At 40.3% G+C, this 27,884-nt stretch overlaps 2 protein-coding genes across 8 annotated transcripts in view; both read left to right on the plus strand.

The window, feature by feature from the left end:
• Window positions 1-21,807, plus strand: part of numb (NUMB endocytic adaptor protein) — a 47,382-nt gene extending 25,575 nt beyond the window's left edge. Inside the window, exons 3-12 of one of the 5 annotated variants that reach the window (XR_006008670.1) lie at window positions 5,106-5,180; window positions 11,929-11,961; window positions 12,613-12,687; window positions 14,275-14,415; window positions 14,630-14,834; window positions 14,958-15,254; window positions 15,684-15,827; window positions 16,618-16,752; window positions 16,923-19,003; window positions 21,797-21,807. Coding sequence is in view for 4 of the 5 variants with exons in the window: in XM_041971813.1 (XP_041827747.1) it covers window positions 5,106-5,180; window positions 11,929-11,961; window positions 12,613-12,687; window positions 14,275-14,415; window positions 14,630-14,834; window positions 14,958-15,254; window positions 15,684-15,827; window positions 16,618-16,752; window positions 16,923-17,683 (1,866 nt within the window). In the remaining variant the exon portion in view is untranslated. Of the gene's footprint in view, window positions 1-5,105; window positions 5,181-11,928; window positions 11,962-12,612; window positions 12,688-14,274; window positions 14,416-14,629; window positions 14,835-14,957; window positions 15,255-15,683; window positions 15,828-16,617; window positions 16,753-16,922; window positions 19,151-21,796 lie in introns of those variants that run through there. The other 4 variants (XM_041971813.1, XM_041971815.1, XM_041971814.1 and 1 more) reach the window with 4 other exon arrangements.
• On the plus strand, window positions 15,248-27,534 carry exd2 (exonuclease 3'-5' domain containing 2). Of its 3 annotated transcripts, none has more exons than XM_041971819.1 (10): window positions 19,507-19,643; window positions 20,902-20,970; window positions 21,045-21,498; window positions 21,739-21,995; window positions 22,090-22,216; window positions 22,324-22,634; window positions 22,728-22,834; window positions 23,426-23,561; window positions 23,662-24,027; window positions 26,287-27,534. In XM_041971819.1, the coding sequence occupies exons 3-10, from the start codon at window positions 21,088-21,090 to the stop codon at window positions 26,501-26,503; spliced, it is 1,932 nt and encodes a 643-aa protein (XP_041827753.1). In that variant the 5' UTR covers window positions 19,507-19,643; window positions 20,902-20,970; window positions 21,045-21,087; the 3' UTR covers window positions 26,504-27,534. The 3 variants fall into 3 exon arrangements, with proteins under 3 accessions (XP_041827755.1, XP_041827753.1, XP_041827754.1); XM_041971820.1 differs by having other exon boundaries at window positions 21,045-21,483; XM_041971821.1 differs by lacking the exons at window positions 19,507-19,643; window positions 20,902-20,970 and adding an exon at window positions 15,248-15,259 and having other exon boundaries at window positions 21,314-21,498.
• Window positions 27,535-27,884: the final 350 nt, after the last annotated feature.

The raw sequence follows: 27,884 nt of genomic DNA on the forward strand, positions 1-27,884 counted from the left end.
AAGAAACTTCTGCAGGGTGTCTGCATCCCCAAGGACACCACTGTGATTAATCATAAGCTTTCAGAGTGTGAGCACAGCTTTTATCTAGGTTGCAGTGTTGTCTGCTTTAGCCTCCCAAACCTGTCAGATATGTGTGCACAATTGATTCCTGACTTCAAAGAGTATCAGAACTACTTAAAAGAAAAACCTGAACAATTGCAAGTAGCAGTTGATTAAAACAGACAACAGAAGAGAGACATGCAGGGGAACTCACCTTATTGTGGCAATAAAACCTTCCACTTTTGCAAACAAAAGTGCAACAGTACGCTTCCTCTCATCACATGGGTCCAAAGCCTCACTTTGCTCATCAAAAGAGGGAACTGAAGACTTGTGTGTTTTAAACGAGATGATTCTCTTCATGATGAATAACAGTTGTGGCTAAGGAAACTGATGGGAAGGCAGTGGACAGGGATTACTGTAAGACTACTTTATGGTCATTGTTTAAAAGTTTTGCAAAGACAGAATTGTGTTTTGGTTTTCTCACTCTGAGGTTTGATGGGGAACAGGTGTGTTTTCTGGGTTTTAAGATCAAATCTAATGATTTTATCCATAGATTATAGATTTACAGATCTGCTCTAAGCTTTCAAATGTATTCATGGCCTCACCCACACAGCCTCCCACATTGCATTCAGAGCTAGATTTATATTCATTTATTGAAAAACTGTCTTTCCTCTTTTTTAAAGATTCAAATAAGGCAGTAACTCAGTAATTTAAACAATTTAAAATAACCAATGCAAATCAGAACCCAACTTTAATATTAAAGATGCAATCACATACATAAGAAGAGCCCTGGATGGATTGATGACCTGATTCTACATTTAAGTGTGCTGACTGAGGGTTTTCTATAGATCCTACAAAGTTTATGTAAAATTTCTGCTCTGTAGACCAGCATTTGGGGCCTTTGGCATTGCAAACACCAGCATATCTTGGGGGCCATGGCTCACAAAGTTTGGAAACCACTGCTGTAGAGAATGAAGTAAAGTACAGCAGTAGATCTGTAGATCCAAACATTCACCTGGTTAAGTCATGCTGAATCTCTGAATGCACAACATGCACTAGCGGGAAAATCAACACGCAAGATAAACACTCATATTAAAGGCTTTTTCCAACCACAATTTAATGTGAACTTCGCTGAAAGACAGTTGCAGCCTCTATTGTGCAATTTAGTGCCAAGATTCCGAAACTTACGTTGTGTTTGAAAATGACACTAGAACTGTGGTAAAAGTTAGAACAGTTAGAAAGTAATTCACTGACAGCTGTTAGTTTTTTTTCAAACAAAGAAATTACATATAGCTGTTGGAGGTGCTAACTAATGCTACAATTATAGAAATTGATTATTTTAATATATGAAAATGGAAAAATAAATATCTGTTAAATTTTGAGATGTATCAAACTTCTTTGAATCACATTGTTACATCAAATAATTCAAAGTTAACCCCATATATCTACATGTGCATCAGATGAACTTATATGAGAGATCAATAAACCCCTGCTAAATTTAATTCTTTATTTTCTTCAGTATTTGTTTTTGTAGTTAGGTTTTATCTTTCTTTAAGAATCACAATTTTTAAGTCATAAAAGTAGTCGGTGAACAATGAGGCACTGAGAAAAAAATACAACTGCTTTGCTTTCTTCATAATACTTGTGCAACCTGATAGACCAAGTGTTTCTTTTTCTCTGTTCTAGTTTTATTGTGGCAGTGCAACCTACCATGCTACCTGCTTTCTCTGTGTCTCTCCTCCCCCTCCTGCTCCCTGTCTCCCTCTCCAGGTGTCTCAGTGGAGACCAGTTTTGTGTAGGCTGGAGCTGTAGCGGTGAAATTATCACTAACTGCTGCGTTAGAGTAACACATAAATGGTTTTGGGAGGATCTGCTTAAGGGAAGGCCGCTCCAAAGTATTGTTGTAAAAATTTACTGGTGCAGTTAGCCTGTAATGTTGTGGGCTGAGCTTTTACTACTTTTTTAATGGCTTTTATAAGCGATGAATAAGCATGTTGACCACAATGTCTTAAGTTTTTGCCTTGGTAGGTCATGTTTACCAAATATGTGTGTATTTGTGTGTTCTCAAGCAAACATTTTCCAGTAATTCGTGATTCTAAATGTTTGTCAAAGGCATGAAAAGGTGGAATTTTTCTATGGAAAGATCAACTTTACAAGTCAGCAGGAGGCTGCAGATGAAGATTAAAAGATGAGATTAAATTGTGTATATTGCTTACCTGAAACAAACGGATGAGGAAATGTATTTCTATGTTATTGGTATTAACTTGGAGCACATATCTGCATTAAAATGAATGTATTTACTTTGTTCTTTATTTTGTTTTTTTGTGAGCTTGTTTTTTGCTGATAAACATTTATTCATGCTAGGGCTGGGCAATATATCGAGATTTTCAAATACATCGAGACTTTATCAGACGCAATATAGAAGGAAGGAATATCGTTTATATCGTCATATTGTTTTGAGTTAAAAGCATCTTTTCGTTTGCATTTTGCATAGCTGTATTTTTGTTATGGTCATTGAAAACAATTTTTAATTTATTTTGTTTTAGGAGCATTTAATTGATTATAAAGGTACTGTAATTTCAGTCAGCTGTTTTAGTACACATGTGCTGATCCTTAATAAAAGTGTACTGTCTTTTTGGTTACTTAACAATACATATATATATATATATATATATATATATATACACACACTACCGTTCAAAAGTTTGGGGTCACTTCCCTATTGAATCCTATGGCAAAGTGACCCCAAACTTTTGAACGGTAGTGTATATATATATATATAGATATAAATATCTATATATATATATATAGAGAGAGAGAGAGAGAGAGAGATATCGTATATCGTGATTCAGGTAAAAAATATCGAGATATAAGATTTGGTTCATATCGCCCAGCCCAAATTCATGCTATAAAAATAAATACATTATAAGGACTTTTGGCAGGCACATGCATAATTTTTTACCACCTTGCTTCTTCTATAGGCTTTCTATCGCCAATATATCAAATTAATTCATATCATCCCTCTGGATTACATTTAGAGGATTTACCCCCACAAAATTTCCGTTGAATTGTGGCCAATGTGACTCACTCAATCCTATCTTGTGCTGTCTCTACGATGTTTGAGCTGTAGAGATTTCATGATTAATATATAGACAGAGGAAGGCTTGTTTTTGTTTTTGGTCTTGCTGTTAAACTGTGATGCAAGCTGTAGCTTCATATTTACCTCGCAGGCATGAGCCAAGTGTCAAGCTCCTCTCTCAGAAAAGCAAATGTTAAAGTTTAAGAATTCCCTAAAGGTTGAAGTAATCTTGAATATTCAAGCAGTCCATGACCTGTCTTCACCAGTCTGGCTTTGTTTTTTGTTTTTTCTTCCTTCTTTTTTTAATTCTCTCTCCTTGTTCCAATTCACTTGTTGTAAGCTTCTACAAATATATACAAAATATAAGGGTCACTAAATTAATCTGTCATACTTCGTGTTTTTATCTGTAATCTGAATTAGCTTTTAACCCATAAGAAATCTACATTTGCAGAACCTGCATTCAAACATTTTGTATACAAGCTGCTTCTCTTCATAACCATTTGTAGGACTGTTTCAAGTGAAGCTCATCTTAGAGGGGGTAAATACTAACTATTACAGTGAAGCCTCTATTGTGACACTTAGAGCCTCGCCTACATTTGCTCATCTCGCCTCTCCCTCATCTCCTGGTTGATCCCCTGTTAGCGGCGCTGCTGCTTCCACCGTCCTCACTACCCACAGCTGCCTCCTCGCATCTGTATTGTCCTCAGCATCCTATGTTCCTGCGTGCATTCTTTTAGATAGACGCAGAAGCATGCACACATGTGTATTCTCATACAGCTGACAGTGTGACTCACAGCTGTTACGTCACTCTCTTAAAATAGCAGGGCCAGAGGGTGGGGTGACAGGCGTGGGTCAGCGGCATTCGGTGTGTGCATATCTGTAAGGAAAGGGTAAGGACTTCCTCTCCGGCCCAGCATGCACAATGGCTTCAAGGGAGGTCAGGGTTGTGACTGGAGTGACACATAACCGGGTGTGATGCTGCTTTGGGTCCAGGAGGAGGAAGGGAGGAAAAGGCCTGAGACGTCGATTCGGGCTGGAGGCAGTCTTTGTTTCTATATTTAGCTGCACTATATGTGTGTTGACGAAAATGCAAAAACGTCATTATTATGGACAAGAAATAGCCTTGTCTTCTAAACTTGATATGCTGTAAACAAAACAACTTCTCATGCATCTCATTTGAAGCTTCATTTGCTTTATTTCAAGCAGCCTGCTCCTGCTATGACCTACTGTGGGAAACCTTTGGTGTGATCTATTTTAATCCTTTAAACCCCAGAGCATCATCTCTTACATTTTCAACAATTTCTCAGGAACAGTAGTGGGGTACATTATGATGGATAGCTGACCCTTTAGGTGATCCACAGAAGTTTTCCAGGCATTTATATCCCATCCAGGCAGTTTACAATCCAGTCACAAATGTAGTGTTTATTCTGAGACTATATGATCCGGGATAACACAACTTGTCTGTTCTTATTATGTTTTAACTGTAATTTTCTTTCATTTCTGGGTGGTGAATTAAATAAAATGAAAATACTTTATTAATCCCATAGGGACATTGTAATTGTACTGCTGCTTTCTTGGCTTCTACTCTCTTGGAAAAGAGATCCAATGGGACTTTCCTGGTTAAAAAACATGCACAGGAGAGCTGTTTGCATGTATTTGTCCTCTTACTGAATCACACATTTCCTGTCACACCTACCCAGTTATTTATTTACTTTTCTCAGGACAGGTTGGAGATATTTCAATGATAAAATTAGAAATCAACTAGGGACCTATTGACCTTTCAAATGGTTGTTAATTAGGTGTATAAGTTCTCAGCACAAGTTTGCCAGTAGATATAAGACACATGGACTTATTTACGCACCAGTTTTTATTCCAAAGCGGCATATTGTGGGAGTTGTTAAACTTTGGAGGAGATAACAAGTTGGGCGACTTGTCACAGGCAATACTGACTTTCTTTCTGTCTCTTTTCTCTGTCTGTGCTCTGCAGTACCTTGGGCATGTGGAGGTGGAGGAGTCCAGAGGCATGCACATCTGTGAAGATGCAGTGAAGCGGCTGAAGACGGTAAGTTTCACTAGACAACCCCTCTGTATTTCCAGGAATGAGGGTGCTATATAGCAGAAGTTCCAGTTCCACTCCCACTCTCTGTGCTATATCTTATCATTTCCCCCTCTGTTTTTGTCTCTTTTTTGTGTGTGTGTTTTTTCGTTGTTTATCTCAGCTTAGTTTTTTCTCTTATTAGAGGCTTGAGTGTGTCTGATTGTCTATTTGTCAGTGAGGGTCTCCACCCGAACTGGCACTCAAGTAAACCAGGAGGTTTGTGGGATCAGCTCACAGTGCCCCCCCTCCCCTTAGCCGGAGCATAGAGGTCGGCGTGCACTTCCTGCTGCTGCAGAAACCGGCACAGTTGCGCAAAAAAGGAGCAAATTCCAGTTTGATGAGCAGAAGGAGGGGACGAGGGAAGCCGAGGAGCAATTTTTTTTCCATGTTGTCAGTTGTTTGCCTTGGGCCCCACCCAGGTCATAAACTCCTCTGAATAGAAGAGGCCGATTCTCTGAAGTCTGGGCCAAACCTGAGTCGGCCTGCTGCAGGGGCCAGTGTATTTGTGTGATCAGAACCTATCCAGGAGGATTAACATGTCATACCTGCATCTCAGGACAGGCTTAAAGATAGATTCTGGTGCCAATAGAGGTAATAAAAATCGTGCTCGTTGTGTTTGCTGCAGGTTTCAGTTTCAGTTTGAGATAACTCAGACTAATTGAAAATTCACACCCTGTCGCTCTCGTTATCAGTACCTACTTTATTCTTCTTGTAGTTGTGTAAAGAGGCTTTAATCATGTTATATATTCTACTTAATTAACTGTTGAAGACTACTTGAGCTGCAAGAACCATTGTGAGCATGATTATTCTGAGGAGCATATTTCACAAACAGTGAAGCACTCATATCTTTGTGCCAATAAAATAAAACACAGATAAAAGAATGTAGACACGACACACACTTTCAAACGGTGTCGCATTAATATTAAGGTGCCTCTCTTCTCACTTCTACAATCGCGTTGACAGGAGGACAAAAGGCAGAAACACACAACTCTCCTTCTCAGATGGTTCCATAAGCTCCATAACACACAAACACTCAAAACACATTTTATTCAATACAACAAAGGTTACTCAATACAACACACACAGGAAAGAGAATGCCATACAACATGCACATGCTCATGCAACCCTGTGTTTTCATGCACCACTCATATCCTCTTACTCACTTATAGACTGTTACCACCAAACATACACAATAGCAAGTCTTCCACACACTAAAAGCCACCAAAGAAGAAGGAGCTAACCCCAAGGCACAGCAGACATACTGTTTGCACACACAAAGGATAAACCCAATAAAACACACAGTAACATGCACACACTTGCTCTTGATGAGCTCACATGGTGTACACAAAGCCGGAAGCTGTGCAGGTCTTATTGAGTAAGTCATTTTAACAGGGGAGGGGCAAATAGAGACAACTCAAAGGAAGAGGTGTGTGACTCTGCCTCCTGCAGGCAGCTATCTGACCCTCGTCAGCTTAATGACGTTCCCTTTTCTGAATCCTCTTTATTCTTTCTCTGCCACAAAACCCAATTTATAAATTTGCAAGAGGAATTAAATACTTTTATTTTTTAATAAAAAAAAATTGTTATAAAGAATGAATAGCAATCATTAGTAGTCATTGATTTGGGCAGGAACAACCTCCTGCACATGAAAAAGCCTTGATCACAATGATGTGTAAAAATAAAACCAGGATGAACAACGGGATGAAACTCAAAAAACAGTTGCCCCGTTTAAAAATGTGAATCATAGTGGCATCATTTCAAGGCCCTCATTTCTAAAAATATGTCTATGTTAACAAGGAGAAAAGGTGACTGTTCATTGCAGTGCTATTAGCCTGGAAATACTAGTTTATCCATCACTTGTTTTACAGGAAATGTACGAAAAATGTTTCCTTTGAGTGAAAAAAACATGCACACCGTAAACCCTCTCCTACCCTCCCACCCCTTCCAGGTGTGTTCTTTCGTGTGGCCCTTTATGTATCTTTGGCTACATTCATAATGCAGGTCTTAATGCTTGATTCAGGTTTTTTGTTTTTATTTTGTTTTGGCGTTGTTCACATTATAAATTAATCCACAACTAACAGAACAGTCTGCATCCCTGAATGTGTAGAGGAAGGTATGATGCCATACGCAGCTTGCTGTGTTTATGGAGGTAAATATGGATGCTTCTCAAGCTACTGTGTGTATCAGTTTTAATGTTTTAGTGCAATTAGAGCCTAAAAAATTATGGTATAATATTTTTCCATTGTTTACATTCAATCTTTCTGCATCCCGCCTCCACCGGTGCAGAATTATGACGTTTGTCTCACTTCACTGACGTAAAAGTCAAATGAAATGCGACATGACCGTTCAGGCTCAGCTGGCTTTAAAAAACTTTGAATATGTTTCTAAATTTAGTATCATATATAAAAGTGGCCTGGATCAGATCTGTGGTGTTCACACTGTAATTAAAAGATCAGCTATGGGTCACATATAAGCAAAAAAGTCTGATTTGAGTTACTTTTACCTGCAGAGTGAATGCACCTTTGCCCCCTCGCCACAGGACCAGTAAAATATTAGCATAATAACCTATAAATAATAAAAAATTCTAAACTTTTCCCTGTGTTTTAGTGCAAAGAAGTACAAGTATATTATCAAGACGTTTACATTTATTGAACTATCCTAAACAACCAAAATTTATTGTAAAGAATAAGTTCAGTTTCAACAATATTTTGCTTCAGCCACACATACATATATTTTTTATTTTATTTTAGATTATTATATTCATGTATATAATATAATGTATATTTATATATAAATATATTAAAATGTCTAAAACCATTTTAGAATTTTTTTAAACTATAAATATTTGATATTATATATTTAATTTTTTTTTATTTATATGTATTTATTTGCATATGTATATATATAGTTTATATTACATATTTTTTACAAATTTAGAATGAGATCACGCTTGGAAACTGAAAAGTCAGAATAGAATAATATTAATATTCAGGTAACAGAGAAGACTGAAACTTGGTGCGGTGGAGCAGCAAATGAGTCACGGTGTACTGTGTCACTCTGCCCGTTGCCCCCCATCAGTTCTCTTTCTATTACAGTAAGTTTTATACACAGGTCATTCTCAGATGATAATAGGGTTCGACAATTTATGGCCTGATATGTTCTGAAGATTTTGAGCCATCTGAGTTTAACAGAAAATATAATAATAAAAAAACTGACTTGTTGACTTGTTGATGATTTGAGTTATAAATCTGTAGCCATGATGTTCTCTGTAAACTGTTCACAAGCAACAGTTCCCTGATGTCAGTCATTGTCAAAGCAAAGATTTTCAGACAAGACCGGGGTAATCATTTAAAACTATTACACAATCATAATGGCTCTGATAGATCTCAATAGATCTTCACTGAGTCTTTAATAAGCTGACTGTTGCCAGGCAACAAATGCAGTCCCCACCAATAGAAAACTTATGAGTTAATATTACTTTGCTGGAAGCTGTTATCAGGAACTAAATTAGTCAGGCCACATGGTTTTACACCTGTATGTACTTTATTTTTGGTGTGAGCTGATGACATTTCCTTAAATTCCGCTTATGTCAGGAGAACAGCAGCCATGTCATCAACACTTCAGGTCCTGGATCAGGCAGAAGAGGTGAAGAACCACAGATTGTGTTCTCTTCAACAGTATAATGAAGGAAATGTGTTGAGCATGTTGGAGGTCCGGCTGTCAGTGCGTTTGTGACAGTTTCAACTTTGAGCCAACTCCACTGTATTACCAGCAGTCTTTGGGACGGTAATGAGAGTTTTCTCACAGCTCTGTGACCCGTGACTCTGAGGGGAGGAAGGAGGCGTTAAAGTAGGAGGAGGCTGCACTGCGGCACAATCAACCTCCAAACTGCCCTTTTGTGATATCATCATGATGTCACTTCCTGCTGTTTGTTGGCAGGTGGCCCTGGGATGGAGGAGTGCTCTAAGTTTTAGTAATGGGAGTGTTTTCTGCTGTTACTCAGGAGCTCATAGTGACCTGGTGAGCCATCCAACTTTGAGATGATGGCAGGCTGGAAGAATTTCAGGGGCGATTTACTGAAAACTTGGTTTGAAAAATGACCTCAGATGGAGAAATATCTGAAATACCTGGTAATTTTAGACAGCATTTTTTTTTTTAAAAAATCACCCTTAAGGGTAAAATCTGTTGTAAAATTTTGATTAAAGAACATTGTTTTACATCAGAGGTTTCTCTCAAGCTTGCGGGGAAAAATGTTAAAAAGATGTTAAAAAGTTGCACAGAGTTGTAACAGATGTTGCACAAGACGTGTGTGTTGTCTGGGCATGTCCTGCCGTTGGAACAGTTGTTCTCATGGCAGAATTATTAAAAATGATGATGATTGTAAATTTATCAGATTAAACCCTTAACGGGTCGTCGTTTTTCAGATGCTTTGTGATGCAAATGTAGATGATTCAGAATCGATTTACAAATGTTTTTACTGTTAATTAATAACACTCAAAAACATGAACAGTGTTAGGGTACAGAAATTGCAAAACCTGAAATTGCGGAGGTGTGACACCCGGACAGTTTGTAGTGTGCACATAACTGACTTGAAAGCTGAATGTGAAATCCTACACCCCCCCCCCTCATGGAAAGCTAGTATCTGGAAGTACTTCGGCTTCTCTGGGTGGCATCATTTGCTCGGAAAGTCCGGTTCGTTTGTAGAAATTTGCAAACAAACTCAGTTGTGGAACCAAAAAGTGAACTCTGGTCCGCCTGCAAACGTAGCTCTCTTCTAGTTAACCAAATGCAAGAAGTGGGCTACAATGTAAAGGGCAATGTTGGTTCAAAGCAGGGCATTGTGGGTAAACACAAGCAAAATGTGTATGTGTGGAGGAAATTGGTGGCTCAGGCTGGGAGAAATTGGTTAAAGTAACAGTCCTGATAGAAATATTGTCAACTCAAAACCGCTAGGATCTGCAGCAGCTCCATGTTTTACTCTGATGTGGTGGAAACAGAAGCTGTTCCACATTAACCAGTAGATGCGCAAGTTTTCTTCTTCGTTGTTTGTCATAACAAATACGGAAAAAAAAAAAAACTGTTACACCTCATTGTTCTTTTATATTTTTGTATTTTTCTTACACCAATGTGCACGGTAACTAGGTGGAGCCCCCTCAGTTTTGTTGTGCTTGCAACTGTTTAATGACAAAGCTTTTTCTCCTCTATTACACAGTTCCACTCAGGGAAAAGTAGTAAAGTTGTCACCCAGTCACAGACTGAAACTGTTGGACAAAGGCCCAAAGTTTATTTTGGCCTGTTTGGCCTGTTTATGAAAATGTGATCATTTCCTGGTTATTATTCATTCACTTTCAGCAACAACGCAGCCCTGTCTCTTACACATATCGACATGCAGCTAAACGGCCACATGGATATGTAGAATTTACTGTCGGATTAACAACTGCTCACCAAAAATTTGGCGTGATGTTGCAGTTGGGAATAAAATCCAGTGTTTCCCCTACCGTTATATTAAGGGGCACCAAAATGCTGCAGCCGTGGTGGAGGGTCTACGTCTGGTATCCCGCTGGATATAGTTTGCTGTTTCATTTTTGTCTGGCCTCACTCTGATCTGTTAAAACTCAGCTATCCTTTCTACTGAGAAAGCTTTCTCCCTCCTGTAGTCTCATCAGTTTGCACATTGGATACTTTGTTGTTGTTATACCATTTTTGTTGGTTTTATACTTTTTTTTGTCTTTTTAAGCAGGTTTTTATTGCAGAGCTATGCCTTCAAACCCCACCCTTCCACACTCCCATTCTAGTTATCTATTGAGTTGTTTCCCACTCTAACCATAGCTTACTAACACTAGCTGTGCAGACCATTTTCCATCTGCATGTCTGTCTGGTTCCCACAAACACACACACTAACTAACAAGCGCTTAGCTCATTCCAAATGAATCTCCAGTGCTGGTTAACACGTTAAATCATGCATTAACATGGTGCTCAGAGTGCCGTCTCCAGCCTGGCTGTGTAACAGGAGCAGAATGGCACTCCTTTTCACAGCTTATGTGAAAGAGAGGAGCTCACAAGGAGCTGGGGAAAGGGGGGGTCATTAGAACTGCGCCAGGTTGTTGTGGGTTTTATTTTCTTCTTTGTCTTCTGTGGTTGCAGCAACCTAAATTTGACCCCTTTTGACAGTCACAGGCCTGACCCAGAGATTGTTTTCTGTCTGTGGGAATCTGTTTCTGTCTGCTGAACAGCCATGGAAGGACCTCGTCTCGGTAGAGGAGGAAGAATAAAACAGGATTTGGTGTTATCCCCTCTTTAGACACACACCTGAATGTCTAACATCTTTATCTCCCGTGTTCAGGCTGCTTGGTATGGTGTCTCAGCCTTGGGGTTTTATTGTGTTGTCTATGCTTATCCAAATCAAATAATAACCAAAGCTGCTGTCAGTGGGATCTTCTGGGGACAGTTTATCAGCTTTCTTTTGTGGTAGTACTAACAGCGACCATCCTCAGAGTGTCCCCCATCACTTCTGTCATGAAATCATGCAGAGTTAACAGAGTCACCACATCACTCACTCACTCATAACCCAGCTTCACCTTAAATCCAAACCCATCCTGTGGGCTCCAGTAAATATTTAGACATCTTAGGTAACATTTTCATGCCTTGTTCCTCCCCCATCTCCTCCACCCCCCTCTCACCCACCCTCCCTTTTTACCATATCCACTTCCAGGACAGGAAATTCTTCAAAGGATTCTTTGCTAAAGTAAGTTATTGCTTTGTGTGTCTGAGTGTTTTTCTCTTTATTATCAGCGTTGTTTTTACTGCTTCTCCTCTTATACCTCACTCTGTGATCACATCTGATGGCTGGAAGAAACACACTCAGACAGACAGGGGGACTGGAGAGAGATAGACACAGCGATGCATGTGTGTGTGAACAGGTGGGGTGGTTTAGATAGGGGTGGGGCACTTTTTGTTTGTGTTAACAGGTGTGGCTTCTCTCCCTTTAGCCCTTCTTCCATGAACCAAGAATGGAGCAATGAGCAGTTTGTGTGAATGAAGTTTCCCTTTTTCCTTGTTCTAACCAATGGGGTCATCACTGCCTACTGCATCAGTGCACCAAATCTGTTACTACCTGTCTTCTCTCTCATCAAAATTTAGCTCCTGCTGTGTGACACAGCTCTGAGAAAACACCCTGACTTATTTCCTCTCTTTGGTTTCTTACCAGCTGCTTTCTTTCTTATTTACAGGCTGTGCTTTGTGTGTGTGTGTGAGTGTGTGTGTTGAGTTTTTAATGATTAGGGGCCAAGGAGTGGTACAAAGGCAGAGTAACCTTGTGGGATATAGAAAGACTAGAAAGATTTCCTCGCTAACTCATTCCTATCTTGTGCTGTCTTGTGTGTGTGTGTGTTTGCAGGCTGGAAAAAAGCCAGTGCGAGCAGTGTTGTGGGTGTCGGCAGATGGTCTTCGTGTAGTCGATGACAAAACAAAGGTAATGAATTCCTTCAGTCCTCTACGGCAAATGTTGAAATTAAAAAGAAGAGCCTATGTGGAAGCACATTGTTCCAGCTGTTTACAAGGTGGTAGATGCTGCGCTCCAGCCACTAAAACTCAGGTGGAATGACCTCCAGCGAGTTTGTACACAATCCACCTGCAGGGTAGATCTGAGTCGAGTTTGTACACAATCCACCTGCAGGGTAGATCTGAGTCGGGCAAATATCACATGAAGGGGCCGCGTTGACATCTATTGGACATCTGTGGTACTGCATCATCTGTGACGAACATCCTCACACCTGCTGTGTGTATATGACAGCTAAAGCTTGTTTAATATTGCAGTTATTTATGGTTTGTAATGAGTCTTCTTGATATTGATTGTTGACTTTTCAAGCAAAAAGCTAGAGGGGTAATCACATTGGACTTTCAGAAAGTTGAACTGTGAGGTGAGTTTAATCTGAACTGAGATAAGACATGAGATGACTTCACTTTTCTGTACAAATTTTCTATTAATTAATCACTTAAACATGCAATTTTTTATATTTTTAAGTCTATTCAGGTTTCCATTATGAATGAGAAATATTTTTTTTTTTTAATAAGGTAGATTAATATTTAAAACTTAAATATTAAACTATTAGGAGATGTGTGATTTTTTTTTTCAAAAGACAAAAAAAATATTGAAGAAAATTGAAGAAAAATCAGATTTGTAATGCTTTTTTTTATTCTTAGAGCTATTGCTTTTATTGGTGAGAAAATCTTATAGTGTTAAAAGCTAATTTGTCCTTTTTTTCTTTTTTTTTTTACCAAAAAAGCAGCATGTTTAAATGGGATTTTAAAACACACATATACATGTTAAAATGGCCAAATAAATTCCTTTCCATTGCCAAAAGTCGGATGTTTACCGTAAGTGTTGTCAGAGCCAGTCCAATAACTACCATTACATCTCAGTTGACTAATCTGTAACTATGGCAACATGAAAGGATGACATTACACTGTATTCCACAGGCTGTGTTGGACTTGAGTGTATTCTTTGTCTCATTTGTTTGCCTGTGAGTTGCTGCTGTTTGTTTCAGAGCCTCCATGTGAGACGTTGTAACTGGTGACCATATGTTTCTATAATGAAAAAAGAGCCGTGCAGCCATGCAGCATCCTCATGGAAAATTAGTGTGTTCACCCAGATGCTGTGTTTCCTTTCACTGATTGTTGCCTACGACTGTTGCAGAGTTGTTTGACGTTGGATGATTGCCAGTTGAACACTTCTCCATTGCACTCAAAAACGAGATTTTAACAGGATTTTTGAGCAGTATAAAAAGAGACCCAAGTCCTATTAGAAGCAAATAAATCATTCTTAACATCCAGCTTTTCTCCCTGAATGACACATTACTTTTCAGTGTCACTCTCAGTGTAATGGTCATGGTCAGCGGTAAGACTTGTGTATCCGAAGCCAGTAGTTCAGTTTTATTTGAGATCTTTATGCCAGATAGTTTTTACCAAAATCTTTGGGTTTGAAATGACTTGACTTCAGTTCATTAAACTCTGACCACACTGTCTTATGTGATGATAATGAGGGAAACATTTGTTGCAGGACCTGATTCTGGACCAGACGATAGAGAAGGTGTCATTTTGCGCTCCAGACAGGAACTTCGAGAGGGCGTTCTCTTACATCTGCAGAGATGGGACTACACGACGTTGGATCTGCCATTGTTTTATGGCAATTAAAGACTCCGTAAGATATCATTTAACCACTGCTGTATTTATTTATTCATTAACTCTGGTAAAAAAACAGCTCACTGCAGATAAAAATCTCAGGACAGATTTTAAAATTAGCAAGGCTGTTTTGACTGTATTTTATTATTTTTTTTAACTTTGCATCAGTGTATTGACATGGTCACAATATTCATTTCTTAGATGGGATTTATATTTTGCATCGTCCTTTTCAGGGCGAGCGTCTCAGTCATGCTGTGGGTTGTGCATTCGCTGCTTGTCTGGAGCGAAAACAGAAACGAGAGAAGGAGTGTGGGGTCACAGCAACCTTTGATGCTAACAGAACCACTTTCACTCGTGAGGGCTCGTTTCGGGTTACTACGGCAACAGAGGCAGCAGAGCGGGAGGAAATCATGAGGCAGCTACAGGATGTTAAAAAGGGTTTGTATTCGAAGTGTGGAACTTTGAATTTCTGGACCTGTCACTTGGCTTCTTGTGAAATTCCTTGGCTGTTTTTATTTTCCATGGAGCGCTGTTGACTCATTGTCACCCTTCTTCCAACAGTGGACACAGACGTGAAGGTTGCTGGGAACTCGGCCAACAGCATCACAAACTCGGCTCACGAGACAGGAGGCTCCCCATCCCCCTCGTCCTCCCCGCCTCTCTCCATCCCCATGCTGGGACCTCAGGCAATACCCCGTCGACACGCGCCGGCCGAGGCTCTCGCCAGGCAGGGCTCCTTCAGAGGCTTCCCAGCGCTCAGTCAGAAGACGTCTCCTTTCAAACGACAGCTGTCGCTGCGTATGAACGAGCTGCCGTCCACCATGCAGCGCAAATCTGACTTTCCCATGAAAAACACAGGTGACGTTTTAACTCCAGGGATTAACTTTCTTGGAGAAAGGATACGTAAACAAGGCCAGCTTGTCCATACTCAGCAGGAAAATAGAGATGGGTCTTAGGAAGTCTTTTATTACTGTCTCATGGACAAGTTTTGTTTATTCTCCAGAGGTACAAATGATTTCATGACTATTAAACATGAGCAGCCATGTTCACTAAACATTCAGGGTTGTAAAACTTCCATGTTTACATCCTCAATAATGGCAATGATTTTTTTCTTAAAAGGCCATACTACTAAAATTTTCCTTTGTCTTAAATAATTTACCTTAAAGATAAGAATTTAATTCTGAACTGAACTTAAACACATTCACAGAAATCTGTATCATCACTGTAGAGAATGAAGCTCTTAGATTAACCTGAATTCCTTTGCCTGTTTTAATTTTCCTCTTGCAGTCCCTGAGGTAGAAGGAGAAGGTGAAAGCATCAGTTCGCTGTGTACTCAGATCACCACAGCTTTCAGTGGTCCCCCCGAGGACCCTTTCTCCTCAGCTCCGATGCCCAAACCAGCTTCGTCTCCACAGTCTCCTGTGGCCCCAGGTAAAAACTCATCTTATACAACTTGTTGTGCAGCCTGCATGCTGTTTTCTCTTGTAAAATAGATCAAAGGTTACAGTTGTGTTTAGTAAACTGCTTTAGTTCCCCAGTGCTGGTTGGAGAGGGCTTATTATGTAGCATTAAATGAGTCAATATGTCCTTTTTTCAGTAGTTGACACAATTTCATGGGTAAACATCAGCTCCATAAACAATTAACTTCACTAACACCCTTTAGAGTCACTTAAAGAACTGTTCCCAATTTGGACGACTTTTCTGCCAAAATTTAAAAAGCCTTTTTTAGTAATGGCAGGGCCTCTCAGAAAATTCATTAACAAATAAGAAAATTAAGTTTTCTAATCTTCCTGATGTACTGGTCTCCTGCTAGCTGAACTTTTCACGTTTCAGCCTGAGGGAGCCCAAATAACAACCTCTGTTTTTGTTGTTTGGGGGTTTTTTGAGTTGGCATTGACATCAAACAACAAAATATATGCTGTAAATCCCAGAGAAGATGTAGTTTTAAATAACAAAATAACAGGTAAATTACTGAAGACCTGGGTATAATTAACAGTATTTCAGAGTTACAGTCTACATTACCCACAATCAGGCTGAATTTAGAGCTGGAGAATGTGTGCCTCTTTCTGAGTTTATAACCCCGGTTTTATAGATGTGGTTAACATTTTTTAGACTGCTCATTCCCTGCATGGCAACATTGCGCATGTCTAACTGAAGATCTGTTTGCATCTTTTGTTCCACTTGCTCGATATACTTGCTTTTATCTCTTATGTGCTTGTAGTGAATGGCACAATGCCTGCCTTCTCTGTTGCTGCTGCTCCTGCTAACCCCCCAGTCATGCCCTCTGCTCTCCCTGCTCGAGAAACTAATCCCTGGGCTCAAAACCCAGTAGGGGCTCCAGCATCTGCGCAGCCAGGTAAGAATCTCCTTGAAGAGGCTGAAATGTGCACTCTGAGATCAAATCCACAACAGAGGAAGTATTTTTGTTTACATCTCATCATATCTACGCAATATGATGAACATGTTTTACTAAATTAAGTGAGTTGATAATAAGAGTCTTGATCTGTTTCTGCTTTCTCCTGACAGGAAGTGACTGGTCGTCAACAACACCTGTGATAGTCCTCCCTCCCACTGCTTCTCCAACTATGTCTTCTCACAAACGCACGCCATCAGAAGCAGACCGATGGTTAGATGAAGTCACCAAATCTGTCCGAGCCCCGCAGCCCAACCCGATCATCACAGGAACCACCCCTCCCCCCCAGCCGTTCACCTGCCCAGTGCCGATGCCCGTGGCTCCCGTTCCCCCCGTTCCACAGGTGGCCTTCATGCCTTCTCTACCCCCAGCTGTGCCCATGTTGCCCCCCCGCCAGCCTGCTTTCCACGGCCAGGCTCCTGCCTCCTACCCGGTGTCCAATGGCCTTCCGTTTCCTCAGCCTAGCGTGCCCGTGTTCGGCATCACTCCCTCGCAGATGGTGGCTAATGTGTTCGGCTCCGCTGCACAGCCCCAGCAGTTCCCCATCCCTGCCTCCACGATACCCCAGCATGATGCTCAGGTCATCAGTAACATCAGCCCCTTCATCAAACCTCCTCAGCCTGCCACGGTAATCCCTGCCCCCCTCCAGCCCTCCAACGGCAGTGTTACTTTTAATGGCGCCGACAATTGGGCTGCTTCATCTCAAATTGCTCCATCCTCCCCATCTACCCAGCCCCTGCCGCCTCCTCCGCAGGAAGATGCTTTTGAAGCCCAGTGGGCAGCACTGGAGAGCCGCTCGCATCAACGCACCACACCCTCCCCCACAAACCCCTTCTCCACCGAGCTGCAGAAAACCTTTGAGATCCAGCTCTGAAGACTGTAACCAGCAAGTTCTGGACAAAAAAGACTGGAGCAAACAGTTGGGAGAGCCCTCCTGCCTTCTCCCCGTGTTTTAATGGACACATTCAGCAAGGGGAGAGAAGTGCTGGGAGATGTTGACTCAGCAGGGAGCAGAACTCTGCACAGCGATCAAAGAATAAAAAAACAAGACAAAACCCAAAACAGGTTGCTGTTAAGGGTGCAACTCCCCAGACATCTCATTAGCATTGTCTGTATTGTTTGTTTGTGCTTCTAAGCGCAAGGTTGTCATTACCCTGTGGAGTATCTGTGCCGAGCCACGCCCAGCCAGCCCCCCTTTGCTCGACCTTCCCTGCCCAGCTCCCTGCGAACCCTGTAGGCAAGACGAAGCCTCCCTCACCTGGCAGAGGAATCGCAGCACTGAGAGAACTCCACTTCCTTACGAGAAGTTCTCATTGATAACTTCCCAATCATAAAAATAGAGGGAGACAATGCCAAAATCTTTATTTTTATGCATTAAGTATATTTTAAATAGCTTTGGAATCTAACAGAAGAGTTGTAAGTAATCTTGCCAAAGGCAGAGGCTAGCTACAATGAAACGTTTATGTTCATGGATACAAGATATGATCGTATATATTATACATAGATATATATCTATAAAGAATCTATACTGTACACACAGCTCATAGCAGTGCTAATTTTAATGTGATGTAAAGAGATTTTTGTGAAGGGACAGCTGCTTAACTTTTTTCCCCCCATTTAAAAAAAAAATCAAAAACCCTCTTTATTGCCATCTGTTGCATCCTGTGATTGGATGTGAAGCATCTCACAATAAATAAGGTATCTTTGCAGCAACAATCAATGTGGACCTAGCATTGGTGGCGGTGCCTAAATGGTTGCCTCTCTCTTACCTGTACTTAAATTTGAATAGTTTAGTACAAATCAGTACTTAACATTTTACTTGTTTCTTTTTTTTGTGTGTGTGGTAACAATCTATTTTTTGTAATTATTATCATTATTTAACACAGTAGGATGCAACAATCCTGTTTCACTGCTACTTGGGTTACTTTTTTTAGTAGTTCATTTTTAATTTTTTTTTTTAAACTTTGCACAAGCACTAAAATAGGTTGTTTGACCTCACAGGTGATCTTGATCAACATGGGTTAGTCAGTTGTGGTGCTTCAGTAGCTGAGAAGCTGCATGCTGATCTGGCCTGACCTCCGTTAGACTGCTGTGGTCTGAACTGCCAGCAGAAAACCGCAGGGAGATAAAAAAAAAACCGATTTCTTCTCTCACTTTATTTCTCTCTGTCATGTTTGTTTTTGTGTGTGTGTGTGTTTTTTTTTTGTTTTTTTTTAACCGAACCTGTGAAGATTTGTTCTCTGATCTTTTTTTCCATTTTGTAATTGTTTCATTTCTTTATTCCAGATCATTGGAGAAATACTGAAGCTCAAAGATTGAATAAATTTATGGTGGTAGAGGACAAAACTGAGTGTGTTCTTGATTTAATAAAATATAAAAAGCCTGTTAAGTCTGAGAAAATGACTATTGTTCTTTAAATGGTTAACTGACCTTTTCTTTTAAGATTTCTAGAATGAAAAATAATTGCTTGCTGATTGTTTCAAGCTGAACTGTTTGTGATTAAAAACTTGAAGATGCTGGATTTTATTTATTTATTTTAGTCAAAACCCATGAGTTACAGCATGAATAGATAACCAAACTTTAAAATAGTTAACCTATATTCAAACTTTTCACTTGCATGTGAGATTAAAGAAAGAAAGTAATCTTTAAGTGGATTATGTTCTCTCTCCGTGGTCTGTGGTGTTAGTCCGTCTGTCCACCAGGTGGCGCTGGCTGAAAACGTCCTCCCCTCTGCAACAGAGTGGTTATAAAGGCAGCCCGGAAGATATGGATCAGTACTGCAAACAAGTGTACATGTGTGTGAAAGTGGCGTTTTGTAGAGCAGAAACGTGAAGGTAAGGTTGTGTACCAGGCAGTGTTCTCACGTGCCTTGTTGTTAAGCAGTAGTGTCGCCGCAGTGATCAGAAACGTGCTATTAGCGCGCGAGTTAAGGTGTTAGCTAGGCAGCCGGCTAACTGTTGGAGCTAGCAGCTGAACGACAAAATTGACCAGAGAAGCTTTGAAAAGCAACCTTTGTACCTTCTGCATGTGAGACAAATATGTATTTTAAGTAAAATACTAATTAAGAGTAGAGTCTGGCATAAGTATGCTTCAGCTTCGAACAAAGCTGCTTGCTAGCTGTTTTCAGTGACAGCTGGATGCTAACTTAAAACAGAGGTCATTATGGGGAATTTGTCTCGTTGACTATTAAACATGTAACATCGGCGATAGATTTGCGGTTTGACTTCACATCGTAGGAGGATAACTAAACACCTGTCTTCGTTTATATAGCGACGTAAATGGTATTGTGCACAAGTCTTGAGCCACCTCTGATCTATTATTTTGTTTCCAAGCAGCCAGATGGTTCTTCGAGCTTCCTTAAGCTCTTCCCAAGTTTTACTTTTTTATTTTTTCACTCAATTTCAGTCCAGTCCTGGTACCATTTTGAAATGAATATTGATTTAAATAAGACTTTTCGAGTCATTGAAGCACAGTAAAAGTACCGAACTTAAAGTATAAATGAAAGCCATGTTGCATATAACTAACAATTTGCTAAACATTTTAACAGTATCTCTGGACATCTTGCCACAAAGTCGCATCATTTGCTTACATTTCTTTATGTTCCAGCTACAAAAAATGTGATACACTGAAAACCTGACATAGCTGAGCATGGTGCGCTGTGTGTCCTTAAAAACAGGAAACTGATGAACAGTAGCTGAAAGAAAATGTAGTAAAAACCTGACACAGGAACTGAGAGATGCACTTGGAGCTTCAGTTGATCATCTGTTCACTAAAGCCTCATTACAAATTCTCTATTATCAAAGGATGGCTGTCAAGAAACCATTCCTAAAGAAGGTAAACTTGGAGGAAAATTATGACGTACCATATACCTACTATATGTACCTACTATATTTCATCTTGTTCCAGCTTTGAGGCACCAAAATTGGTTACAGTCCTTGGCTAAAAATTTTCAGTATTTTTCCATGGTAACCTGTAGATGTTATAACTTCAAATCAAGAACTACTTGCTAACCTGTCATCAATTAGATGATATGAAAGCAGTAACATTAAAGGTTTTTTTTTTTTAAACAAAACAATGTCACTTTCTCTTAAGAGATGTCCGGAGCCCATCAAGGTGACAGAAACAGCAGGGTTTGCATGGGGGCTCACTGACACAAAGAAGGTAAGATACATTAATTGGCAGTTTGCTTAATTTTTGATCTGTCCACATATAAACTATTTTCTTTTCTTCTCCAGGTTTGAATTGTTCAGTCTGTTTTTAAAATCACTGTAAGTCAGCATGTCTCACCGAGGGCCTTTAACCACCATCATAACAACAGTACTAGGGGCAACCCTAGGAGGGCTCCTCATATGGCGGGTGTATCGAACCAAAAGGAAGAAGTTGCCTTCCGTCCAGAAGGTGGCTGATTCTGTGGAAGATCCATGTCCTGTGGAGAAGGAATTCCCAGCAGTGGAGTTTCAGTACATCCAGCCTCCACATAACGCAGAGAAAGAATTTAAGACAGTGGAGTGTCAGACCACAAAAATGCCCCCTCCTGTCCAAACCCTGTCATCTGATCAGCTGCTGGGGGTGAAACCAGTGATGATCAGCTGTGAGCAGGAGTGGCAGCAGTTGTGGCCTCTGATGCAAAAGGACCTATCAGTCTTCCCTGTGCTGGGGTTTGACTGTGAATGGGTAAAGACCGATGGCGTAAGAAATACCTTTTGCATGTTTGTATATTTAAAAAGAGAGAAAAAAATCCACCTAAATTGAATGGGTTTGGCTTAAAAAAGAGCAATGCTGGAATCACAGCACCAAGCATGTCTATATTAATTTGTTATCTTGATATTTTAACAATGTAAAAACAATCTGGGTGGAATTTTCCTTTAAACATCCTCTTCCAGTTTAAGATGTTTCCGTCATGTCTGAGCCAGCCGCTTTTTGTCGCAGGTATCGGCAAAGGGTCGAGCCTGCGCAGTTTCCCTGCTGCAGTTGGCCACGTACTCAGGTCTGTGTGTGCTGGTGAGGCTGCTGGTGTTTCGCCATGGGCAGCAGCCATTCCCACTCAGCTTGATGGAAGTTCTCAGAGACCCAAACATTTTGAAGGTTGGCGTTGGTTGTTATGAAGACGGGAAGCGTCTGACACGCGACTATGGCCTGTCGCTGATGTGTACGGTCGACCTGCGTTACCTTGCCTTAAGACAGAGGTAGAGCTTGGCTGTTGCTAGTTATTGAAATAACTTAATTTTATTCATTTATTTAAATTGTGTGCCATATTTATGAGTATTTCCCCACTTTTAGGCAATCTTCTGTGAACAATGGCCTCAGTCTGAAGTCTTTGGCTTCAGATCTGTTGAACATATCTTTAGATAAATCTTTGGAGTTGCGCTGCAGTGACTGGGAAGCAGATCAGTTGACGTTAGAGCAGGTAAAGAATGAAATTGATTTATTCTAGAAAAGATTTCTATTGCATTTAACTTTGAAAGCGAAATGGGGAAATAAGCTATTACAGGCCTCTGAATCTTCCCTCTCCAGATAACCTACGCTGCCAGAGATGCTCAGGTTTCCATCGCGCTCTTTCTCCACCTCCTCAGCCTCCAATCTGAAGCCGGACCCTCCTTTCCCAGTGGGGGCTCTTTCTCTGAGCTGGCCTCCCGCTGTCAGGGTCTGGTGGATGTTCCTTTCAGGGGCCGAGGAGACGGAGATGACAAGGCAGGCGAAGGAGAGAGAAGGCGGCGGACACGGAAACCAGCAGTTAATGAAAGCCCAGAGTCTGGAGATCAGCAAGTCCCAGACCCTCGAAAAAATAACAAGAGGAAGCCCCTGGGTGTTGGCTATTCTGCCAGGTGAGTAGAGACTGAACCTTACTGAGGACGGAGAGGAAACAGTTTAAACAGAATCTGCAGTTTATATGCTTCTCTGTTCTCTGCTTGTTACAGGAAGTCTCCTCTGTACGATAACTGTTTTCTCTATGCACCTGATGGTCAGCCTCTGTGTACCTGTGACAAAAAGAAAGCCAAGTGGTACCTAGATAAAGGAATTGGAGGTAAACTGTTTCATAAAATCAAAGGGTTGTGGTCAAGTAGCCATTCAAATAGCACCTAATATTAACCTGAATAGTTAGACAATCACTACTTCTTAATCCCACAAGGAGTACCTTAACAATATAAAGCAGATGGATATGGCCAAGGGATGCTTGTCTGGTCTTTCACTTTTCAGAGCGCTGTAAAAAAAAAAAAAAAAAAATGGATTTAATGATTTCTGTGAAATTGAGCCCAGTGTGGTAAGAGAGTAGGTAAAGGAGACAGATGTTTTTACTTGGTGTATAAAGGCAAAATATAAAATTTTTGATTACCAAGTTTAGCCACTGGTTAGATGGTCTCTGATTGAACTCTTGGCTTTGATTTGATTGTAGCAAGTCCAAATCATCATCCCTCCACCACCGTGCTTGACAGCTGGTATGACGAGTTTGTGCCATTATGCATTGTTTGGTTTTTACTAAATGTAACGTCCTGTAATCAGGTGTGAAGTTGCTTGATATTAACTCTTTTTATTTGTAGTAAATTTGGATATTTTATCTGTAGTCCTGCGGGTTTAATCTTGCTACATTTTTGTTGTATGTCGTTTTATGTTGCAGTGCTTCAGAGTGAAGATCCTTTTGTTGTGCGGCTGCTGTTTGAGCCATCAGGACGTCCCGACTCGCAGCAGGACTACTATCTGACAGCCAAAGAGAATCTCTGTGTCGTCTGTGGCAAAGCTGATTCCTACATCAGGTTTAAAAGCCCCACTCGTTTTTTTTTTATTACATTTAGCTCTGTGACTGAAGATGTTGACATCTCGAGTCACTAACTTGGACTCCTCCTGGTTTAACAGGAAAAACATTGTTCCACACGAGTACAGACGGCACTTCCCTACGGAGATGAAGGACCACAACTCGCATGACATCCTGCTGCTCTGCACAAGCTGCCACGCTGCTTCCAACGTGCACGACAGCTTCCTGAAGCAGCAGCTGGCTGAAGAATTTGCCGCCCCTCAGGGCTGCGAAGAGGGAGTTCGGCCGCTGGAGGACTCAGACCGTCGGCGAGTGCGTTCGGCAGCTCGAGCTCTGCTCGGTGCCGGGGAGGGACTGCCAGAGCAGCGTCGAGAGGAGCTGCAGGTGCTGATCAAGAACTTCCTGAACGTAAAGGATGAGAAGCTGACGCTTGAGGTGCTGCAGCAGGTGGCCAGTCTGGAGACCAGGTGAGTTTTGACTCACCATTTAATCCCACCAAATACCCTGCATTTATTATCACATCCAAGAGATGTTTTAATAATCTTTTTTTTTTTTAAGTATACTTTTAAAAGCTAAATTACTTGAAATTAGGAGCAACAATATGAGACTTAAGCTGATTAAAAAAAAATTTTTTGTTGTATAAATTGATAAAAAGTCTGGAAAAATTTATAGATATATATACTTTTTTAAATTTTCCTGTTTTAACCAAACAAGTTCCAGATCTGAGCTTTAGGTTTAAACACTGTGGGCCAGTTCAAAAAATTTCGTCTGGATAAAAGATATCTGGATTTGGGAATCCCATTTTCAGGACGGTGAATCACGTATTCCAGCTTACTTTTATCCCGGTTGTTTAAAGCGACATTGGATTGGATCATCCTGATCCAGAATCCTGTTTTTCAGGATCACCAAATCTGGATTTCCAGCATGTAAATTAATCCGGTAATGTGAAGAGCAACAGGTGGAAGAGACGGTGTGGGGTCACATTTAGTACTTTTCCCTTTGTGACGACACACAGGAAATAATGAATATCCACTATTATGTGTAATTTCTCATTGGAGCCACAACAAATATAAAACCGTGAACAACTACATGATATTTCTGGAACGTCTTAACTTAGAAAAAGCAAATTGTCCTCTCAGTGACAATGTTAATGATGCACCGGAGCCCCGTGGTGAAGTACCGGACATGTTGTACCACATGTTCTTCCCGAAATCCGCCTTGTAATCCTATCCTCTGTAGGAATCAGGATAAGCCTGTTTTTTTGGATCAAAGTTTTGAACAACCCAAACTGAGGGTTTTATCCAGATAACGAGGATTAGATTACGTGTTCCAAGCCGATTTCGGAATCTGGATTTCCCTTTAGCACAACACATTTTCAAGATTTGATCCTATCCGATAACCGAAACCCGATCGGATTACGTTACAGATAACAACCGGGCCTGTATGATTTCAGGCTGTTGTAATTCATGTTTGGGGGACTGCAGCTGCAGCATGTCTGCAGTTTAAACTGCCTGCAAACAGCAAGAAGTTTTTGCTTTATTTATGAGGTCGATATGGTGGCCTTCAAATTTTGTTTTTGCTGCTTCACTCATTAATGGAAGAACTGGCAACATGTTAAAACTCTGAGTCATGTGCATGCTGTTGCACAGAAGCCAGAAAGAAAAATGTTTTCCACACAACAAGCAGCTGGTTTGAAGATGGTCTAAGAGCTCCTTAACCTGAAGTCTGGATTTCCAAATGCTAATATCACACTTAAAATCGGCTCCAAAAATTCAATCTGTTTTAATTAAAATACAAAAGAACTGGCCCACACCTGTCCATAAACCAACTTTTTCCCAGCAGTTGTAATTACATGTAAATTACTGAAAGATGATTCATTTCTAAACCTTTATCAAAGCTGGATGTAAACACTCCCCAGATTCATCTGCTTTTTCTTTTCATACTATTAATTTTGATGGAGCTTAAATTTGTTTTGCTAAAAGGCTAAAATAAAAGGTGCCAAAGTCTAGATATTTCCTGGGTAAATTAAGCTAAACCATGTCCAGTTTCTTTTTATGTTTTTAATTCAAACTTTATTCTAGTTTGTTTACCAGCATTTGATAATGGTCCAGGAATTTGGACCAAAAGATAATCTATTGCTGATTCTTGATCAAAATCTCTCGCACAGAGATGTTTCCAGACCACTTTGAATCTCTGTAATATTAATTGTAGATGATTGAATATTTAGGCGAATCATTCTGAATTTGTTCTACAATCTTTTTGTCATTACTTCTGAGACTCTGCCTCTCTAAGGTGCTCTTTTTATACCCAACTGTGTTACTTATCTCAAACTAGCCTGTACCAGCTTTTTCTTTTTTCTTTTTTTTTTTTTTTATGCATTGAGATCAAATTCAAGGTGAGCTAATATTTCTTCATAACACAAATAACACTTTTAGCTTCTTAGTTTTTCAGTGCTTTTTATTGTAAATAAAATATTAGTTTATTATATTTGTAAATCAATGCATTCTGTTTTATTTACAGTTTAAATGGTGTCCCAACTTGATTGGGATTCAATCTTTAACATTTCTTTACTGTAACGTTGGGGAATATTAGCAGTCTAGCTATTTAATTAGTTTAACTTTAATCCCATGTTGGATTTTTAATCTTTAGAGGTTTTTTTTTTTTTTTTTTTTTTTTGTTTAAAGTGCATCAAATGGTTCGTCCTCACCTGCTTCTTTCCTCTAAAGGATATTGAACGAGACGTACGTGCCTCACGGTCTGAAAGTGGTGCAAGCTCATGCTGAACAGGGTCTGCGGGGCCTGATGGACCTGGAGCGTCGCTGGAGGCAGCACTTCCTCACCACCATGCAGCCTCGCCACCTCCCTCCTCTCTGGTCCGTTGACCACAATCACAGCAAGTTTCTCCGCAAATACGGAGAGGACCTGCCCATCAGTCTCAACTGACTGACTGTACACTTAAAGGATGTATAGCTGCTCCGCATCCATGATTTGGATATGGAACTTCTCCACCACTTTGAGAAATATCCAACACTAATCACCCTTTTCCATTGGAAGATGAATGCACTAATCATTGCTGGCAGCATGTGAGTGCTGTCAAGGTCTCACTCTGCGATGGACGCTTCATCCCAGTTATGTGAGATGAACTTAAAGATCTCTAACTGTGGAGATGAAATCCAGCACTGAATCTGATCCGCCATGGTAGATGTGACTGTGTAGGGACACTTGTTTTTTAAACATGAAAAAAAAACAAAACTATTTATGAAACAAGCAAGATATTGAAAATCTTTTTTTTACAAAAAGCTGCTACCTGCTCTTAAATCCCCTACATATAATCAACTACCACCTCTTCCCCCTGCAGGTTTGCAGTTTATCACCTTCATCAGACCCATTGATAACTTGTGATGGTTACTTTGATGACTTGAAATAATATTGTGCTCTGCCTAGTGTTTTTTTCCTAGTCTATTGTCTGTTTTAAGTCAATAGATTAAGGCTGAAATTCCCAGAAAAATCTTGAGATCAAACTTAATTTTTGCTCCATTCACACTTTTTAAAAGATGAGTTTCTTGTCGAGGTGTTTTTGGGTCTGAATGTGGTCTGCCTAAGAGGTTTGGTTCGTTTATAGTTGTTTACATCCTCCTGCTGGATCTCCTGATGGGTGGGGCATCTCCATGGCGCATGTCCTCATGTGCCTCTTAATCCCCTAGACCTGAGAGGAGACCCGGCACGACGTTGAGATGTGACAACTCTTCACTTTACAGCAGTTTTTCCATGACGTCATTTTTCACAACTCAAACAGCACCACAAAGAAAAGTTGCCAACTCTTAACAGGTTCTAAGAACTAAACTCCCTTTGCAAGGCAGAGTACTAAAGTGATAATTAGGAATTTATTTACAAAATGAATCTTTGAATCTTATTAAATATCCTGCTTTGTCTTGAATTTAAACCCCAAATTGTTAATAAAACTAAAAATGTTTGTATTAATCTTCTGTCTCCATTATTTGTGAATAGCGATGCCCCAGTACCACATTTACCAAATACATGTACTTAAGTACTTGCCAATAGCGAGTACTGATGTGAGTACTAATAATTCCATCATAGTTCACTGGTAAGGAGTGTGGATCAGAAGGCCAGATGCAACAACTTAATTTTTTTCCTTCTGACTAAATTTGTGCTTCCCAGAGACCCATCTGTCTTTTTATTGATCCCATTATTCCTGCAAGGCCAAAACCCAGATATAAAGACACACACACACACACCTCTTCTCTTTAACAAAGTTTTAGACTGGCTGGTGACTGTATGACTCCTGCACCAGTTTTAGTAAATG

This window comes from Melanotaenia boesemani, chromosome 20, assembly GCF_017639745.1.
Source record: "Melanotaenia boesemani isolate fMelBoe1 chromosome 20, fMelBoe1.pri, whole genome shotgun sequence".
Lineage (NCBI taxonomy): Eukaryota > Metazoa > Chordata > Actinopteri > Atheriniformes > Melanotaeniidae > Melanotaenia > Melanotaenia boesemani.